Genomic DNA, 9,648 nt, shown 5'->3' with positions numbered 1-9,648 from the left:
CTCTCTCTCTCTCTCTCTCTCTCTCTCTCTCTCTCTCTCTCTCTCTCTCTCTCTCTCTCTCTCTCTCTCTCTCTCTCTCTCTCTCTCTCTCTCTCTCTCTCTCTCTCTCTCTCTCTCTCTCCTCCCTCCCCTCCCCACCCCCCCCCCTCCCTCTCTCTCTCTCTCCTCCCCCTCTCCCCCTCTGTCCTGTTCTCACCCTCTTTGTATCTGCCCTCCTGTCTCTCTCTCACTCGCTTGCAGGGTGCTGGTCCGCTCCACACTTCTACGATTGAGCGCGCAGGAGGCAATGCGTGAGTTCGATGGGAGTTACGCCAAGGAGATCGAGAGGAGGAGGATACTTTCATCGGCCAGCTTACAGACAGGTCCATGCCTCTTCTTACTATTCACTCAGCGTCTCTCCCTCCTCTCCCGTCCATTCCTCTAGTATCGTTTTCCCTCCCTACGAAACCCCTCCTTCTCCCTTTCCCTCCTCGTCTCCCTCCCTCTCCCCTCCCTCTCCCCTCCCTCTTCTCCATACTCAGCCTTCTTCCCATGCTGCTCGCTCCTACTTGTATCTCTCACTCTCCTCTGGACTCCTGGCAGCTGCTAGTATCAGGAACCAGGCTCTCAAGAACGCCGTTCGTAGCATGCCGCCAAGAATGCGGGAGGTCAGCGCTTCATCTCCTCTCACCCTTCACATCTCTCATCTTGATTTTTCTTGGCAGGTTCTCCTCCAAAGTGCCCAGACGGCTTTGGAGTGAACAGTGCAAGTCATGGTATGCCGTGGGAGGAGGCGGGCAGGAGATTTCGTTTTGTGTTTTACCCATCTGATAGTGTAAACACGATCGTTTAACAAGGTAAACTGACCATAGTGGAGAATATAATGTACATGATGAAAAGAATATGTTTGTTTGAGCTCTGTTCGCCTCAATCCTCGGAGATTGCGAGTTGTATCTTGTGCTAGTGTCCATCTCCATGGAGATAGTCCACCAAACTGAAGTTAACAGTCAGCAACCACAACGGCACAGGAAGAATTGCTCACCACTTGGCTCGCCTCCCAGCAGGAGTATCTTCCTCTGAAAAGAAGGAAATCCAGCTTGTTTCCGAGAGCACGCCCTCCTGTTGCAGCTGCCTGGAGTGGTCCGAGCTCGTCATATCCTTCTGATCGTTCGCTGTCGATATTGGCTTCCCGAGGCTGTTTCTCCGTCTTTGAACGACGCCCTTCTCCGTGAAGCTCTGGCTCTGAAGAGCTTGTTTGGTCGTGGCATCCATACTGTTCGCAGTCAGTTTGCGAATTGAGAATGTGAGCTTCATGGTGTTGAAAAGAGGTTTTGAAAACTTGTTCTGCACTACAGCGTTCGGTTCTTGTCCTTGCCCAGCCCTCTCCTTGTTGTCTTGGTGTCCTTCAGCTTGATGTTCTCTCTTACCCTCTTCTCTTCAAACTTTCCTCCTCCTCCTCCTCCTCCTCTCCTCTTATCTCTTTTCCTCCCCCCCCCCTTTCCTCTCCTCATATCTAGTTCAGCCCCCCGGCTCTGATCCTACATCCTTTCCCAAGAGCCTCAACCTTGTGGCCCCACTTTAAGAAGGGCTACAAGATTACATCGTTCCGTAGTCATGTTTGCTACGTACCAGTTTTCAGATTTAACTCCAGATCGCACGTGTACCCCCTCTCAGTACTAATTTGGTAGGTGGGGTGAAGTCAGCAATGTCAGCATCTGAAGTAAACTGAAACCCCAACTTTACACTTGACTAGAGTGTAAAGAATCCTGTGAAAAGAAATAGCTCGAGTCATTATTTGTTAGCGGAAACTCGTTGAGCTGATTGAAATATCCCACCAAGCAATGGACGATGGCGACGTGTGGCGAGCTGGGGCATATGGCTGAATATTTCATCTATAATTTCAAATTGTAAGACAAAGTTTTATTTTTTCTGATTTAAGACAGAAAGATTTGTGAAATTCAGAAAATCGAAGAAACTTCGAAGTTCTACGTGGAACCTGTCGGGCAGGTCGCGTTGTCGTTGGGCAGAGAGGAAAGGAAGTTTAGAGGAGAGAAGGAGAGGAGAGAAGGAGAGCAGAGAAGGAGAGCAGAGAAGGAGAGCAGAGAAGGAGAGCAGAGAAGGAGAGCAGAGAAGGAGAGCAGAGAAGAGGGACAGGAAGTTCATTTATGAACAACTCGAAATGAGGTGGAAGGAATGATATCATATAAAAGAGATTTGTTCTAGGGAGGATATTCAACGGCCGAAGAAAATATTTGGCGGGGAGGACGACTATGAATAAGATGAAAGAAGAGTGAAGGCATCATTCTTGACACAGAGATTGTTAAGAAGCTGTACGATGTACAACAAAGAAACCAATACCATGTACTTCAAGTTGACAACATCTTGCACAGCCCAACGCACCACCGATGGCTCACACCGGGAGGGGAGAATGCCTCGTCACGCTCATGCTCGCTGTGTCCTTGGCTCTGCAATGCACCGCGGTGGAGATCACTCAGGAGCAGCACGAGAACCTTCCTGACTACGGGGACCCCAAGGTGATATGCTGTTCCTCCGGTCGAAGCGCTTACGATCGTGCCGTCAGGTTGCTGCTAGGCTCAAGTGTAGCGCATGCAGAGGAAGCGCTGTTGAATTCCATGATACGCTGAGGGAGCTGAGGGAGAGGAGGAAGGCGGCTCGCATCAAGGACTATGAGTACACGGAAGCCCTCGACGTCGTGTGCGAGTCCAGGGTGGACGAGTACGGGCTGCAGCTGCGGAACAACCTACCGACGCAGAAGTTCAGCAAGGACAAGTCGATCGCGCGAGCGCACGGGAACTGGGCAGGGAGGTACATCAAGAACTTGTGTGGGGAGATGTACTCGGACCATGAGGAGGAGATCCTGCGGCACAGCGAGGAGGAGCTGCCGGCGTTCGTTGACTCCATGTGCCGATCTGTCATGAGGGTGTGCGACGAGGAGTCGATCTCGGACAAGACGCTAGGGGACGAGGAGGTTCGCGCCAAGGGGAAGGAGCTATGATAGCTCCGCCTGGAAGTTCATCGACAGTCGAGGAGGGAGGAGGGAGTAGCAGGATGGAAGGAGAAGGGGCAAGTGGGGTGGGTGGCGAAGGGAGGAAGGGCCGAGCTGGCTGCTACTGCATGTCTGAGAGGACGGTCCTGAACGCGCTCTTGAGCTCTGCGGACTTGGGAGTGACCTCCTCTCCGAACTGGCTGCTTGTGAACTTCTCCAGCGCCTCGTAGCGGAGGAGGACGAAGTCGTACATCTCTGAAAGGGAGCCGTGGAAGAGGAAGGGGTCGTCTCCCAAGTGCTTCTCCACCCTCCTGTGCAAAGCCATGGCCGTCCCCTGAGCACCTCGCTCTGCGAACGCCTTGCGGGAGATGGAGAGGACGGCGGAGCGAGTTCGGAGCTCCACAGGAAGCATCTCCCCCTGCTTGCCGCCCTCGCTGGTCAGGCAAACCGTCAGAGGCATAGCAAGGAAGGAGGAGGAGGAGGAGCAGCAGCAGCAGCAGCAGGGTACTTACTGCGAGCCTTCGGATGCAATAAGATAACTCGTCACAGTGACGAAGTTTCCAAGCTCGCGGGTCAGTGTGAACTTGACGTACCTTTGCCTGCACATCCACACAGTCAAAAACCCTCCAACATGTTCGAATTTTCTCCTCCTCCTCCTCCTCCTCCTCCCTCCTGATTCCCGTCCTCCCCTCCCCGTCCTTCCCTTCCTTTTTCGCCTCAACCCCGCCGCATCATCGCACATGTGAAGTTCTTGTAGCGCGTCGATCTGACTCGTCATCTGCAAGATGAGAGGGTCGTCGCAGATGTATCCCTCCAGCCCCCTCGCCCTTTCTTCCTCCCTCCCTCGTACCCCCTGCCCCACCAGCCCCCTCCTCAACTTGCTGCAGCTCTTGAGCATGAAGCGAGGGCCGTGCTTAGGGTCGGAGGAAGCGAGTTCGGCCAGAAGCTTCATGGCTGCCGTGACGAGCCTTCCGACCGCCTGTTGGATGTTGTCCGACTTCACCCATGAGATTGTTTCCTGCTGTTCCTCTTTATGGGGAGATGGAGCATGGACAGGGGCAGGGGCGGGGGTAGAGACATGTCGTTTTCTATCCATCAAGGTCCCGTCAGTCTTGGTGTTCTGACTGCGGTACAGCTCATGCACAAACACAGGCAGCTGAGGAAGAACTTCAGATATAGCAAGCGATCTCCTCCTTCTTTCCCTTGACTCCTCTACCCTCTTCCCCCTTCGTATGCCGCGAAAATCATCTGATCCATCCCTGCCATCCCTGCCAACCCCCCCCCCTCCTCCCCCCCCCTTCCCTTCGTCCTTCCCTTCGTCCTTCACCAGTTCACCTTGCTGATCCACGAAGGAAGTTTGCGAACGTTGGAGGCATGCTCGCACAGGGCTTCGACCTGGAGGCCAGCTGAGCATCTCGAGTTCAACGAGCCTCTCTCCTGCTCTCCTCTCCTCTCTCCTCCCTCCCCCTTCCTCTCCTCCCTCCTTCTTTCCCTCCTCACCTGCTCGTCGATGAAGTGCGAGAACTTTGACTGCAGGTTGATGCTGACCTCCCACAGGATCTTCTTCCAGTACCAGCAGAAGCGGTTCGATGACCCCCCCGGTGCCCTCCTAGTCACCCCTCCCTTCCCATCCTCCTGCGCCTCGCTTCCTCTGCCCGCTCCCTCCTTCCCGCCCTTCCCCTCGCTCCTCTGAAACTGCTCCAGCGCGACGCTGGTATGCGACAGCAGCGCCGGCAGTCCGAGCATGTCGTGCTTGATCAGCCAGCTGCAGAAGGCGATGATCTCGGTCGAGATCGACATGAGGCACTTCTGGAAGATGCTCGACAGCTGCAGCTCCTCCTCCTCCTCCTCCAGCGCCAGCCACCGGGCACAGAACGCCTGCTCGCTCAGAAGAAGGGACCCCAACATCCTGAACAGGTGGGCCAGCCCGCACCGACCGATGACGCGCCCGTCTCCTCCCCCTCCTCCTCCTCCTCCTCCCTTGTCCGAGTGGAACGCGTCTACTTCCTTGCTTCGCGCGTCCGGCACCATGAGTAGCCGATGCTCCTTGCTCGCACGCACCACCTGCTCCTTGCTCAGCTCAATTAGAGACGTCACCTCCTCCCTCAGCCACGGCCCAGCAAGAGCGATGTAGCTCCGTTCCAGCGAGCTCCGAGCTGACACGTCGAGCTCCACGAGGTGCTCGATGAGGGGGAAGTAGACGCCAAGATGCCCATGGATCGCCTCTCTGCTCCCCCTCTCCGCTCCCTGCACCGCTTCCTCTAGCTCGCTCCTGAGCTGGTGGAGGACTCGGCGGGAGAAGGCGAGGCGCAGGCTGTGAATCTGCTCCTTCCTCTGCATGACCGCCTCCATCCTCAGCATGTCGGGAGGGATGTTCTCTACGAAGTGGTTGACGATGCCCACGAGCCTCCCAGCTGCCTCCACCAGCCTGCCGTTGAGCTTCCCCTCCTTGGTCGTCAGCGGGGCCTCACGGATCATCATCTCCTCCTCCTCCCTCAGCCACATGTCCTCCGTGAAGGCCGATATCAGCCTCTGCATCTCCGCCTGGTTTCTCAGCACGGCATGGAACCTGTTGCTCGTCGCTCGCAGCGCCATGAGATCAGCATGAGCCCCCCTGATCGACTTCTCGAACTGCCCGACGTCGTTGACGAGGTCCATGGCAGGCCCCGCCGCCTCCTCCAGCCTCCTCGTCAGCGAGCTGATCAGCCCCTGGCTGTTGAGCGTGGAGTGGATGGTTGCATCCTGCAGCAGCACAAACTCGCGCGTCAGCTGCTCCTTCAGCTGTAGCACCTCGTCGAGCCTCGTGTTGTTGTGCAGGATCTGCATCAGTTCGATCTCCTCCTCCTCCGTGATCGCCTTCTGCTCCTTCTTCTCCCCCTTCCGCTGCTCTCCTGACTTTCCTCCCCCGTCGAGCGCTCCGCCGAGCCTTGCTCGCTTGCCTTGGACGTCAGCGATAGTCTTCCCCTGCTGACGGGCAGTTGACCCGCTCCTATGATCTTCAGCTCCCCTCCTACAACCTCCTTGTACAAGTTCTTCACGCTGGTCAACAGGTGGACACACTCTGAGATGTTCGCACACTTCCACGAGTCAGCCCTCTTGGTCGTCTTGATCGTAACTACAGGTGTCTCCACCCCCTCCATCCCGTCCTCCACCCGCAGCTCCAGCAACTCTGAGACAAAGCAGCTCCTCTTCTCGTCCTCCTGCATCCCCGTCGAACCCTTGAGAACCACGATTCTCCCTGCTCCTCCTCTTCCTCCCCCTTTCCCTTCATCTTGCGCTGTTCCTTTCTTCAACCCTCCCCTTGAGAGACATATGAACCTGTCTGGTTTGAAGCTCCCTCCCCCTCCCCCTCCTCCCCCTCCCCCTCCGGCTCCTCCTCCTCCTCGCTTCTTCCTCTCCACTTGTGTCTTCTCCACAGCGAGAAGAACTTCTACGTCCTCGTCTCTCTCCCTCCTCCTCCTCCTCCCCCACTCCTCTGCCGCCTCCCGCAGACCCTCCACCATTTCCCCCGACAACACGGCCCTCATCCCCTCTAAGATCCCGGCCCGACGACCTGCCCGACGCACTGGACGCACTGACCGGACCGTCCGACCGTCGGGTCGCCCGATCGCTGAGTCACTGAGTCAGTCCGAACCCAGGCTGCACTGACGGTCAGACGGTTGGCCGCCCGGCCCGCCCGGGGGGGGCGGCGCACGGACGGTGCGGCCGCCAGTGACAGGCAAGTTGCGGTCCACCGTCGGGAGCAGCGGCAGGACTGCCAAAGACGGACGGGCCCGATACTCGTGAACTTGAATATACATCCTCGTTTGATTATTCAAATTACTAGTCAGAGGAGCCCAAGTCAAGCCTGAGCCTCTCAGTCCCTTGAGACTACTGAGTTCCATTGCCCGGATGAGGGAGTCGCTTCCGCTGCCGCCGTCCTGCTGCCGCATCATGGCTTTCAAGTTCAGGCTCCGATCGTCCCGGGTCAGCATCAGCCTCTTCGCCTTCAGTGCCATGTCTCCGAATCAGCAAGCCGGAGGCCCGAGGCCCGTCCGACAACCTTCAGTTGACCTCAGGATCTTTCTTGTTGGCTGCAGAGAGTCTGTCACAAGACAAGGGGCGCAGGTGTCAAACTCACGGTCTCCTCCTCGATCCCCTTCATCCCCTCCAGCTCCCTTCCCAGCAGCGCCGTCGGCAGGCGCAGTCTCTGGTGCCTGTCGGAGCACGTCACGTGACAGGAGTCGGAGCACGCCACGTGCTCTAGCGCGAGTTCTACCGGCTGAGCTGGAGTCTGCAGCCTCCGCTTCTTGCCCTTTTTGAAGGAGAAAATTTTCTGGGAGGCGCGAAGAATCAGCTGGACAGCAGGTGAGGAGGGGGCGGGAAAACCTGGTGTTCCTCGTCGTCTTCCTCCATTATGACTTCATCCTGCCCTCCGTCGTCAGGTTTGCGTGAGAGGCAGCGGCGGTTGCAGAAGAAATGATGCAGGTAGAGGAAAAGGAGGGTAAGAAGGCGAAGCAGTGGGAGAAGCAGGAGGAGGAGCAAGAGGTGGTGGTGGGTGATGGTGGGAGAGGGAGAGAGCAGGGAGAGAGGAGGAGGAAGGAGGAGAAGGAGGGGGAAAGAGTTTCAGGAAGAAGAAAAGCACCGTGGTCTTCAGTCTGTCCGGTACCCCGATAAGATCCTGCACGTAGTCCGCGACCGCTGGCATCTCGGCAGCTTTGTGCTTTCCAACCTAGGAAGCGAGGAAGGGAGTCAGGGGCGAGGGAGGGAGAGGGCGAGGAGCAAGGCAGCGAGGAGGTAGGGATGACCTTGGGGACGAACAGAGGGTCATTCTCGTCCTCGCTGTGTGAGAACTTCTGTCGCAGTTTCCCTTCCTCGGACATCAGCAGCCCGAAAGTAAGAGAGCAAATGGACCTTCAACCGTCGGCCTCAACCGGTAGGAGCCGTCGTCGTCCTGGTTGCAGTGTGAGGGCGGAAGGGCGGAAGGGCAGGGTAGCGAGTGGTTACATCCGGGTTGTAGTAGACGACAGACCCGTTGATTGATCTCAGCTTGATCTTTTGCTCCTCCTCTGCGAAGAGGTGTAAAACAAGAAGAGACAATGAGGAAGAGAATGGGTACGTGGAGGAGGGGGAGGAGGAGGAGGAGGAGGCAAAACACTTACCCGTGAGCGGCTTCAAGGCTTCTACAACTGACTTCTTGACCTGTATCGATAGCGGTAAATCAACCATTTCATCCCTTTCACCTTGTCATTCATCGCACTTGCTCGGGCGGTTGAATGCCGAGGTGGTCTATAATGTCCTCCTGGAGAAGAAGAGGTGAGAGGAGCAGCAGGGAGAGAAGGGCGTGAGACCTTCATGTAAGCAGGAGTGATAGTCGCGTTAGAGTCTTCGTCAGATTCAGAGTAGAGGTCTGAAAGGTCACATGAGACGCATAGAAGAGGAGGAAAATTGAGGAGGAAGGAGGAAGGAGAGGGAGGGAGGGAGGGAGGGAGGGGGAACAATGTATGCACAAGAAAGAATTGAGGGGGTTATGCCACTGTTAGAACTCTTACATGGCTTGAGGTGTTCAGGCACGGTTCCATTCTGCTCAACAATGCAGCAGTAAGATGTACAACCACACATCACCACTCACATTCGGAAAAAAAGTCAGAGGGCAGAGGTACACGTTGCACAGTACAACAGTGATTGCACCACATAGCAATTCCACCCACCTCCAGCAAAGCCTGCTCAACTTGGAGATCGAGGTCATGGTAAATCTTTGCTTCCTCCGAGACGCTGTAGGACCTGACGGGATATTTCAGCAGAAGAAGCTTCCGAGTCACCCTCCCATCCTCTTACCCCTCTCTTGTCCTCAGCCTTCTGCTCCCTCCTCCCATCGCAATCCTCCTCCTCCTCATCCTCCTCCTCCTCCTCAATCCCAACCATCACCCCGCACCCCCCACTTCCTCGTTGACTCTCCTCGCTGGCTCTCCTTCTCTTCCGAATCTCACCAGAAGTTCTCTCGCACAGTCTGGGAGTTTGGCTTGAACTTGTGATAGACCAGACTTTTCTTCTGCTCCTCCACCCTGCTGTCTGCATCAATCCTCTCCCTCCCTGCCCCATCATCCCACCTGTCCTCCCATTCTTTGCGCGACATTGGCCTTCCCTGGTAGAGCTTTTCGCGGATGGTTTGTGCTGTTTCTCTTTTGCGGGTGCGAGGCAAGAAGGAGGAGGCAGAGGAGGCGAGGGGGCACAACGAAAGACATGGAGGTGGGAGAGGGGGGAGGGAGGGGGGGATGCAAGAGGGTGAAGGGGGAAAGGATAGGGATGGAGTAGAGGAGGAGAGGGGAGGGAGAGGAGGAGAGGGGAGGGAGAGGAGGAGAGGGGAGGGAGAGGAGGAGAGGGGAGGGAGAGGAGGAGAGGGGAGGGAGAGGAGGAGAGGGGAGGGAGAGGAGGAGAGGGGAGGGAGAGGAGGAGAGGGGAGGGAGAGGAGGAGAGGTGAGGGAGAGGAGGGGGCAAATTCAGCATCATCGTACGCTGACCAATAGTCTTGCTCACCTGACCCATGCCTCGTACATTCTCTGTGCCATTTGCGGGCCGAAATCCTGAGGGGCAAGTTGAACGAGTGCACGATGAGTGCTGGAAAACCTCCATGAAAGAAAATCTTCCCCGTTGTCTGATTCGCAACTGTGCAGGGAGCAGGA

At 56.5% G+C, this 9,648-nt stretch overlaps 4 protein-coding genes across 4 annotated transcripts in view; 2 read left to right on the top strand and 2 right to left on the bottom strand.

The window, feature by feature from the left end:
- GUITHDRAFT_146628 (hypothetical protein) overlaps positions 1–740 on the top strand; it is a gene marked incomplete at both ends in the record, with an annotated part of 1,926 nt that extends 1,186 nt beyond the window's left edge. Inside the window, 3 exons of the mRNA XM_005822142.1 lie at positions 281–362; positions 583–647; positions 705–740. Of these exons, the coding sequence (XP_005822199.1) occupies positions 281–362; positions 583–647; positions 705–740 (183 nt within the window). The remainder of the gene's footprint in view (positions 1–280; positions 363–582; positions 648–704) is intronic.
- Positions 741–939: 199 nt separating this feature from the next.
- GUITHDRAFT_118562 (hypothetical protein) lies at positions 940–1,293 on the bottom strand (the record flags this gene model as incomplete). Its single annotated transcript, XM_005822141.1, has 2 exons — positions 940–973; positions 1,022–1,293. 2 exons carry the CDS (start codon positions 1,291–1,293, stop codon positions 940–942), a joined length of 306 nt encoding a protein of 101 aa, XP_005822198.1.
- Positions 1,294–2,384: 1,091 nt separating this feature from the next.
- Positions 2,385–2,995, top strand: GUITHDRAFT_118561 (hypothetical protein; the record flags this gene model as incomplete). The annotated part of the gene is made up of 2 exons (XM_005822140.1): positions 2,385–2,513; positions 2,561–2,995. 2 exons carry the CDS (start codon positions 2,385–2,387, stop codon positions 2,993–2,995), a joined length of 564 nt encoding a protein of 187 aa, XP_005822197.1.
- Positions 2,996–4,309: 1,314 nt separating this feature from the next.
- Positions 4,310–9,648, bottom strand: part of GUITHDRAFT_146626 (hypothetical protein) — a gene marked incomplete at both ends in the record, with an annotated part of 9,257 nt that continues 3,918 nt past the window's right edge. Inside the window, 21 exons of the mRNA XM_005822139.1 lie at positions 4,310–4,381; positions 4,487–5,996; positions 6,047–6,186; positions 6,540–6,625; positions 6,681–6,972; positions 7,040–7,059; positions 7,107–7,182; positions 7,245–7,301; positions 7,355–7,393; positions 7,611–7,697; positions 7,774–7,835; positions 7,880–7,919; positions 7,973–8,034; positions 8,128–8,167; positions 8,226–8,267; positions 8,317–8,375; positions 8,518–8,548; positions 8,677–8,749; positions 8,956–9,030; positions 9,076–9,147; positions 9,503–9,549. Coding sequence (XP_005822196.1) covers positions 4,310–4,381; positions 4,487–5,996; positions 6,047–6,186; positions 6,540–6,625; positions 6,681–6,972; positions 7,040–7,059; positions 7,107–7,182; positions 7,245–7,301; positions 7,355–7,393; positions 7,611–7,697; positions 7,774–7,835; positions 7,880–7,919; positions 7,973–8,034; positions 8,128–8,167; positions 8,226–8,267; positions 8,317–8,375; positions 8,518–8,548; positions 8,677–8,749; positions 8,956–9,030; positions 9,076–9,147; positions 9,503–9,549 — 2,982 coding nt within the window. The remainder of the gene's footprint in view (positions 4,382–4,486; positions 5,997–6,046; positions 6,187–6,539; positions 6,626–6,680; positions 6,973–7,039; positions 7,060–7,106; positions 7,183–7,244; positions 7,302–7,354; positions 7,394–7,610; positions 7,698–7,773; positions 7,836–7,879; positions 7,920–7,972; positions 8,035–8,127; positions 8,168–8,225; positions 8,268–8,316; positions 8,376–8,517; positions 8,549–8,676; positions 8,750–8,955; positions 9,031–9,075; positions 9,148–9,502; positions 9,550–9,648) is intronic.

The sequence above is a fragment of the Guillardia theta genome, assembly GCF_000315625.1.
Source record: "Guillardia theta CCMP2712 unplaced genomic scaffold GUITHscaffold_130, whole genome shotgun sequence".
Classification (NCBI taxonomy): Eukaryota; class Cryptophyceae; order Pyrenomonadales; family Geminigeraceae; genus Guillardia; species Guillardia theta.
Note: the sequence above shows the minus strand (reverse complement) of the source record. Positions and strands in the feature narration are given on the sequence as shown.